This window comes from Colobus angolensis, unplaced genomic scaffold (genome assembly GCF_000951035.1).
Source record: "Colobus angolensis palliatus isolate OR3802 unplaced genomic scaffold, Cang.pa_1.0 Scaffold271, whole genome shotgun sequence".
Lineage (NCBI taxonomy): Eukaryota > Metazoa > Chordata > Mammalia > Primates > Cercopithecidae > Colobus > Colobus angolensis.
The window spans coordinates 1,918,399-1,927,715 of record NW_012115944.1 but is presented as its reverse complement, the minus strand read 5'-3'; the positions used below and the strand labels follow the sequence as shown (position 1 = coordinate 1,927,715).

General features: G+C 47.6%; 2 protein-coding genes across 2 annotated transcripts in view; both read left to right on the top strand.

Annotated features, from left to right (window-relative positions):
* LOC105515984 (somatotropin-like) overlaps positions 1–9,317 on the top strand; it is a 69,044-nt gene that overhangs the window by 18,551 nt on the left and 41,176 nt on the right. The window lies entirely within an intron of this gene.
* LOC105515997 (somatotropin-like) lies at positions 269–2,165 on the top strand. Its single transcript, XM_011948000.1, is given in 6 exon segments — positions 269–439; positions 898–1,104; positions 1,339–1,458; positions 1,552–1,716; positions 1,969–2,008; positions 2,011–2,165. Coding segments are annotated over 6 exon segments (858 nt in total).

Genomic DNA, 9,317 nt, shown 5'->3' with positions numbered 1-9,317 from the left:
CCGCCCCGCCCCGCCCCGCCCAAGGCTCAGGGAAAGGGGAGAGCAAAGTGGGGAGTTGGTTCCCTCTAGTGGTCAGTGTTAGCACTGCATGCAGCTGCCTCAGGCGGGCCGAAGGGGAGTCAGCAAAAGTTGAATTCAAGGCTGAATCGTGCCCAGAATCCCCACAATCTATTGGCTATGTTTGGCTCCTTTTCCCAAAACATACATTCTCTCCGCTAGGGTGGAGGGGAAACGTGGGGAGGAGGAAAGGGATAGGATAGAGAGTGGGATGGGGTCGGTAAGGGTCCCGAGGACTGGCTATCCTGACATCCTTCCCCACGTTCAGGTTTTCCACCATGGCGTGCTGCCAGAGGGCACCCACCTGACCCTTAAAGAGTGGACAAGTTGGGTGGTATCTCTGGCTGACACTCTGGGCACAACCCTCACAATGCTGGTGACGGTGGGAAGAGAAAGATGACAAGCCAGGGGGCATGATCCCAGCATGTGTGGGAGGAACTTCTAAATTATCCATTAGCACAGGCACGTCAGTGACTTACAGAGAAACAAGCGGGGTCAAGCAGCGAGAGATAAGGGGCCAGGGTATAAAAAGGGCCCACAAGAGACCAGCTCCAGGATCCCAAGGCCCAACTCCCCGAACCACGCAGGGCCCTGTGGACAGCTCTCCTAGCTGCAATGGCTGCAGGTAAACGCCCCTAAAATCCATTTCTGCACGATGTGTCCCGAAGGAAGAGGCGGCGCCCTGTAGATGGCACAGAGACACTAATCCTCAGGTTTGCGGTTTCTGAATGTGAGTATCGCCATCTAAGCCCAGATATTTGGCCAATCTCACAATGTTCCTAATTCCTGGAGGGATGGAGAGAAAGAGAAAAAAAATCCCGGGGGCAGGGAGAGTGCTAGCCTCTTGCTCTTCGGCTCCCTCCGTTGCCCTCCGGTCTCTCCCCAGGCTCCTGGACCTCCCAGATCCTGGTTTTTGGCCTGCTCTGCCTTACATGGCTTCAAGAGGCCGGTGCTGTCCAATCCGTTCCCTTATCCTGGCTTTTTGACAACGCTATGCTCCACGCCCATCACCTGCACCAGCTGGCCTTTGACACCTACCAGGAGTTTGTAAGCTCTTGGGGAATGGGTGCGCGACATGGGTGGCAAGAAGGGGTGACTTTCCCCCACTTTGAAGTAATGGGAGGAGACTAAGGAGCTGAGGATTCTTTCCTGAAGCGAAAACGCAGGCAGATGACCATATGCTGAGTGAGGTTCCCAGAAAAGTAACAATGGGAGCTGGTCTCCAGCATAGAAACCGGCGGTCCTTCTTGGTTGGCAAGGTGAGGGGGTTCCTTCTCCCAGGAAGAAGCCTATATCCCAAAGGAACAGAAGTATTCATTCCTGCGGAACCCCCAGACCTCCCTCTGCTCCTCAGAGTCTATTCGGACACCCTCCAACTTGGAGGAAAGGCAGCAGAAATCTGTGAGTGGATGCCTTCTCCCCAAGGCAGGGATGCAGGAAACCTGTGGTCAGAGCCCCCGGGCAGCACAGCCACTGCCTGTCCTTCCCCTGCAGAACCTAGAGCTGCTCCTCATCTCCATGCTGCTCCTCCAGTCATGGCTGGAGCCGGTGCAGTTACTCAAGAGTGTGTTTGCCAACAGGCTGGTGTGTGACACCGCAGACAGCAACATCTATGACCTCCTAGAAAACCTAGAAGAAGGCATCCAAACGCTGATGGGGGTGACAGTGGTGCCAGGGGTCCCCAACCCTGGAATCCCACTGGCTTCGAGGGGTGGGAGAGAGAAACACTGCTGCCCTCTTTTTAGCAGTCAGGCCCTGACCCAAGAGAACTCACCTTAGTCTTCATTTCCCTGGTGTATCCTCCAGGCCTTTCACTATACCCTGAAGGGGAGAGAGGAAAATGAATGAATGAGAGAGGGAGGGAACAGTGCCCAAGCACTTGACCTCTCCTTCTCTTCCTTCACTTTGCAGAGGCTGGAAGATGGCAGCCCCCGGACTGGGCAGATCTTCAAGTGACCTACATCAAGTTTGACAAAAACTCACACAACAATGATGTGCTGCTCGAGAACTACGGGCTGCTCCACTGCTTCAGGAGGAACATGGACAAGGTTGAGACATTCCTGAGCATGGTGCAGTGCCGCTCTGTGGACGACAGCTGTGGCTTCTAGGTGCCCGCGTGGCATCCTGCATCCCTTCCCAGTGCCTCTCCTAGCCCCGGAAGGTGCCACTCCAGTGCCCACCAGCCTTGACCTAATAAAATCAAGTTGTATCATTTTGTCTAACTAGGTGTCTTTCTATAATACTATAGAGTGGAAGGTGGTGGTTTGGAGTAAGGGGCAGCTTGGGAAGATGACCTGTAGGGCCTGCAGGGTCTATTGGGAATGAGGCCACTGAAATATAAGAGAATTGGTTGTTCCTGCACCAGAAGAAAGCTGACACATCACTGCTGTCTATTACTCACTAAGGCCACTCCACCAGGTCAGTGGTCCCAGCTTGCTGGTCATAGCTCATTGGTCATCCCAGAGATAACTTGAAGTCATTTCTTCCTCCTCCACCATCACCAGCAACACCAAACCTGGCCCTCCAGGAGCGGGAAGAAATGAAAACATGACGGGCTATTAAGTGCAGAGGCAAAAATTCCCCAACAGGAGAGGAAACAATGTCATAGAACTACTTCTGTGCAGAAGAATTTTAAGATGAATTTTCCTTAAGCCCAACTACTTTGGGAAATGAGAACAATGCAAAAATGAGTTGGAGACATACAGAACCAGAGCATTTGGAATCTGAATTTGGGCAAGGGAAGTGGAAGAGAGATTTTATTTGGGGTTGCAAATCCAGTGCCAACGGGTATCAGGTAGATAACAACATAAGCAATGAAGGCTGGATGGGAGGGGATAAATCCCTGATGACACTCGCTTTCCTTTGGGGAATGCAACACAAACGGTGGGAACTAGCACAATCTACATAACTCAAGCCCCTGCTGAGGTAGGACCCAGCCAGCCTGTCACCATCAGGACTGTAGGGACAGGGCTTCCAGACCTTCTGATTCTTTGAGACAGCCAGGACATCCAGACTTTTACGTGAAATCTAACATTTAAACACTGGCAACACATTTTGAAAATATTTAAGGGCAAAAATTAACCCAAACACACATGGTCTCCAAGCGGTTTGTGAGCAAGTTTGTTCTAAGTGATGTTGATTGGGGTAACTTAGTGTAAGGGAAAGAATCAGAAAGATTTGGATTGTACGTAATTTGTTGCTCCTGAACAAATTACTTGACCAAGCTGAGATAATAATATTGCTTTACAAAGATTATGTGAGGATTAAACGCAATGATATTTTTGACATATTGTAGTACTCAAGAAATTGTAGTTATTTCTGCATTGAATTTTTGGATGTTTTGTGTTTTCTGATGGCGTGTCTAAACACCTGTTGTGAAATTATATTGCTTTTCTAATGACAATAAGGAAATATAAACATATCAGATGTTTATTATTTCCAAATAAGCACTAAAGAGCAGTGATTAGCTCTTTAGGGTTAAGATTTTACTCTCCCAAGCACTTTGGCTAAGTGACTGGTGACCTATAAATCCATACTAAGATGCTCACAGGAACCCTAGTATCCAAAAATGATTTCATGAAGTCAGGAATTATTTTGCAATGTAAATAATCAACTCCCTAATTAATCTTCTTTAGAAGTTCTGATTCTTGGCCCGGCGCGGTGGCTCAAGCCTGTAATCCCAGCACTTTGGGAGGCCGAGACGGGCGGATCACGAGGTCAGGAGATCGAGACCATCCTGGCTAACACGGTGAAACCCCGTCTCTACTAAAAAATACAAAAAACTAGCCGGGCGAGGTGGCGGGCGCCTGTAGTCCCAGCTACTCGGGAGGCTGAGGCAGGAGAATGGCTTAAAAAACCCGGGAGGCGGAGCTTGCAGCGAGCTGAGATCTGGCCACTGCACTCCAGCCCGGGCAACAGAGCAAGACTCCGTCTCAAAAAAAAAAGAAGTTCTGAAGTTCTGATTCTTATGTGCTATAATGAATTTTCTTGATAACAAGACCCACTTGTGTTGATTTTTGGCTATTTTACAGTTAATAACTCAGTCTTTGGGAAGTGGTTGAAAGCTGGAATTATCAGAACTCTAGAGCTGCTTCATTTCTCAGCTCAGAAGCCATTCCTGCATCTTACATTGTTCTTCTACTATCTGGCTTTAAAATTATGGCATTTTGGAGTTAGAAGGGCCTCATAAGTCAGTCTAGTTTCTTCTACTTTGAGAATCTTATCCTACGGCATTCATTACAGTCAATATTCCAATTACGAGTGTGTAGCACTAGAACCGAGGGAATCACTTTCACAAGGCTCCTCATTCTATTAAACCACTCTCACTGCAGAAAACTATTTCTTGTACGGAGCTGGAATCAATATTCCTGCAATGTCCTTCATTTGGCCTTAAAATTATTTAGAAATCTCACGGTCTTGAGAAGTCGATGGAATGAGCACAATTATCATTATCTCTTGGCTTCCGTGTTTTAAAAGGAAAAGTGAGCCATCTTAGTAAGTATTTGTTGAATGCATGTGACAGGGGAATGACAATGTCCAGCGCCTGCATGGGTGGCTAAGAGGGTTCTAAAGTGGGGTTATCGTTAGCATATAACTGAACTACAGGGGGAGCCACACTCCAGAGACTGTCCGCCCAGCTCCCCTCGGGTATAGGTGAATCCACTCAACCACTGCTGGTTGAGAATTAGAAAGATACTACATGACTTTGCACATTTTCGAATATAAAAAGGCCTTAAAGACCATCTGCTTTAAACTCTTTTGATTTACCCACTGTTATTCCACATTTCAGCTCATCAACTTGGTATGCACAGCAATTTCCACTGCAAATTTGAGATGCCTAGGGTGTTTTCTAAATGATGCATACGAGAGCCCTCAATCTCTGAGATTCTGACATAATTAGCCTGGAATCTGGTCCAGGCAAGAGTAGTTTGAAAACTTTCCCAGGTGATTCTAATGTGTAAACAAGGTTGATAACCACTGTGTTAGGGACCGCAGAGATGGGAGCCTCGTGTCCACAGGTGTATTGGTTTAACAGGGAAAAAGGAGAAAAAGGAGATGAGAGGCCTGGGCCAGTTGTGGTTCCACCTGCTCCTAATTGCAACCAGTCATCTAAAATGTGTTTCTCTTGAGCCAGTCACAAAAAGACAAATACTGTCTGATACCAGTCATATGAGGTACTCAGAGCAGTCAAATTCATAGAGACAAAAAGTAGGATGGTGGCTGCCAGTAGCTGCAGGGAGGAAGGGAATAGGGAGCTATTTAATGAGCAAAGGGTTTAGACTGTGCAAGATGAAAAGGGTTCTGAAGATGGTTGGTGGTGATGGTTGCATGACAATGTGAATGTACTTTGACGTGACTGAACTATATAGGGAAAATGGTTAAGATGGAATTTTTATATCTTTTCACAACTAAAAAATGTTAATAGTCTATTTTTGTTTTTTGTTTTTGAGACAGAGGCTGAAGTGTGATGGTGCGATCTCGGCTCACTGCAACCTCCACCGCCCGGGTTCAAATGATTCTCCTGCCTCAGCCTCCTGAGTTGCTGGGATTATAAGCGTGCACCACCACACAGGAGTAAGTTTTATATTTTTAGTAAAGACAGAGTTTCACCATGTTGGCCGGGCTGGTCTCAAACTCCTGGCCTCAGGAGACTCACCCGCCTTGGCCTCCCAATGTGCTGGGATTATAGGCATGAGCCACCGCTCCTGACACTTAATGGTATTTTATAATGAAAACTCTTCCTGAAGATAAGATTAGCGAAACTAGCACAAGGAAGAGTTCGGTAGGCAGAGCTCAAGTCATTCTTGAGCCCTGGGATAATGTTTTCCTGACTCTGTCATTTTTCTGAACTTACCCTAACCTAAAAATGACCACTTCTGAATTTCTTTTGTGAGCATTGTCGAAATACACATGGTGGGTTTTGTCCCTTTATACACAGTTGAGAGCAGAACTGACCCCTTCCCTTTTCTTCTGAATTATCAGGTCTGGGCTTCTAGGCCAAGACAAGCTGACACTTTGCCTGGCTGCTTCTTTAATTCAGAAGGCCCTGGAGTGCTGAGGCACATGATGAGCACCGCTGGGATTAGGGTTACCAACTTGTCCTGGTTTGCAAACTTTCTCAATGTCAACACTGAAAGTCCCACATTCCTTGAAGAATCCCTCAGCTCAATGCAAACTCAGCTAGTAGGACTCCTCACGCTACTAGTAGTTCTAAATCTTACGGGACCAAACTGGGGGGAAGGTAGGGGAAGAAGCAAGAAAAAGACTAGAAAAATCGGAAAGCTGTGCACGGTGTCTATGACTTTTGGTAGCCCTCAAGGTTACCGTGGATTTCTGATTCTCCCTTTGAGTTTACTGTGATTATAATGATGTGCTTAATTACTACCAGAATTATCAGTGTAATAATAAAAACCAACAAATGTGAACACGTCTCCAGTACCATGTTACTTTATTACAAGTATTAGGTCTTTTCTTTCTAACTATAATTCTCTAAGGTAAATACTATTATTAATCCTATGGTAAGAAGTCCCACTAAAGATATAACTTATGCTTTCTTGGGCCTAGAGAGAAAGACACCAGAATGCCACCCTGACCATCCTTGAGAGGATAAATGGCCAGGCACAGTGGTTCACACCTGTAATCTCAGCACTTTGGGAGGCCAAGCGGGAGGAGGTCAGAAGTTCGAGACCAGCCTGACCAACATGGTGGCACCCCATCTCTACTAAAAATATAAAAATTAGTCAGGTGTGGTGGTGCACACCTGTATTCCCAGCTACTGAGGCACGAGAATCGCTCCAGCCCGGGAGGCAGAGTTGCACTGAGCTGATCAGGCCACTACACTCCAGCTGGGTGGCTGAGCAAGATTCTGTCTCAAAAATAATAATAAAGACGATAAACTTTTGGAGCATTAAAGGCCACTCTTCCTCTGGAGATAATCAAGGTAGCTGTAACTTAAGCCTGAGCTGATTGTTACAATGTTCAGAAAGAATATGATCAAAACCATTTAGGGGGTGGGGCCTCCTCCAATAAACAATGAAGGCAGCTACCCTCAGAAGCTCTATTATACTGGAAGAGAGATACCAGACCCTTCCTGCTTTAAGAATCAATGAAGCCGGGCGTGGTGGCTCAGCCTGAAATCCCAGCACTTTGGGAAGTGGGCAGATCACCTGAAGTCAGGAGTTTGAGAACAAGGCCAACATGATGAAACCCTGTCTCTACCAGTAACACAAAAATTACCCGGGCTTGATGGCGCACACCTGTAATCCCAGCTACTTCAGAGGCGGAGGCAGCAAAATTACTTGAAGCCGGGAGGTGGAAGTTGCAGTGAGCCGAGATCGCGCCACTGCACTCCAGCCTGGGAGACAGAGCAAGACTCGGTCTCCAAAAAAAAAAAAAAAAGAGAGAGTCAATGAGAAGGGGCTGCCTGACCCCTGGTGGTGGGGAAGATCCTTCAGGAAGGAACTGGAACCCTGGAAACCCAAGCAAGAGGACACCCGCAGCTGGACCAGGCCCCGAAGAAGCAGATCATCCTCCTCAGAGATCCACAGCAGCTGGGAACCCGGATCTGCAGACCCACTTGGTTTGATGGTACTGTGTGGGACCATCTGTCAACACTGACACCCTGTGGCACTGAGAAGCAAAGGCAGCAGCTGGCTAAGCCTCCAGCCTCTCCCTGCTGGAACTAGAAAGTCCAAATGGACCCCTTCTTCCCTCCCTTTTTGGTTTTGTTTGTTTTGCTTTGTGTTTGTTTGTTTGTTTTTGTTTTAATTTTCTTCAAGATGGGGTTCTAGCTCGGTAGCCCAGGCTGGACTGCAATGGCGCGATCTCCGCTCACTGCAAACTCCGCGCCCCGGGGTTCAAGCGATTCTCCTGCCTCAGCCTCCCCAGTAGCTGGGATTACAGGTGCACACCACCACACCTGGCTCATTTTTCCCTTCCTTTTTTGGATTCGCTGTGCTTCAAGGCACTGAGGCCATGAGGCAGCGTTTGCAGATACACGATAACTACAGCCCTGATGCGGCTGATCCTGACAGCGAAATGGCTGTGGATCCCCGAATGGGGCGGCTCTATACTCCTGTCTCTGAAATCTGCTTCTTAATACTTCCCCAGATGCTCAATTCTGGGAAAGTGGATGATTTATCTTAGACTCACAGGCTGAGAGAGCAGTAGCTCCACCTAGTGGAAACATCCAGGTTGAAAAGGTCATCATCTTCGGGGATGATGCTATTTTGCAAAGTCAAGATATTTCATGTCCCTCCAGGAAGCTTTCCTTGATCCGAGTTATGCTTTCTCTTAACAATCTGTCTTCCCAGTCATAGGAGTTCATGCACAAATGTAATCTCCTACTTGTTTGTCTAAATAGCTTTCCTAACAAATTTGTGAAAACCAGGGACAATGTTTTGTTCACCGTTATATCCCCACAGCCTTGCATGTGATGATACCAAAGGGTTATTTTTACACTTAATCTGTAACACCAGACTCAGAGGAGGTCTGGGAAGAATGGGAAAATGTTTTCCCTCTGCTGTCTGATGCCACCGTTTTTTCTGGCTAGTATCTGCAATTTGGAAAGCTACACACCTCTCTCTATCTGGAAATCTGAACTCTAGTTTTTGTTTTTGTTTCCTTTGTTTTGTTTTTGGGACAGGGTCTGGCTCTGTCGCCCAGGCTGGAGTGCAGGGCATGATGTCAACTCGCTGCGACCCTCCATCTCCCGCACTCAAGTGATCCTCCCACCTCAGACTCTCAAGTAACTGGGACTACAGGAACGTGCCACTATACGTGGGTTAAGTTTTGTACTTTTTGTAGAAATGGGGTTTCACCATGTTGCCCCAGCTATTTGCAAACTCCAGGGCTCAAGTGATTAGCCCACCTCAGCCTCCCAAAGTGCTGGGATTGCAGGCGTGAGCCACCGCCCCCGGCCTGAATTTCACTTTTGAAACAGGTCAAATAGGCTGCTGCCCTGAGCTAATGCACCCCCTGCCCTGAGCTGGTTGTTTATGATATCCACACGGTGTTTTTCCTTAGAAATTGTACTTAAAGTTATAAAATGCAGCCGGGAGCGGTGGCTCACACCTGTAATCCCAGCACTTTAGGAGACCAAAGTGGGTGGATCACGAGGTCAGCACTTCAAGACCAGCCTGGCCAAGACGGTGAAACCCTGTCTCCACTAAAAACAGAAAAAGTTGAGGCCGGGCGCGGTGGCTCAAGCCTGTAATCCCAGCACTTTGGGAGGCCGAGACGGGCGGATCACGAGGTCAGGA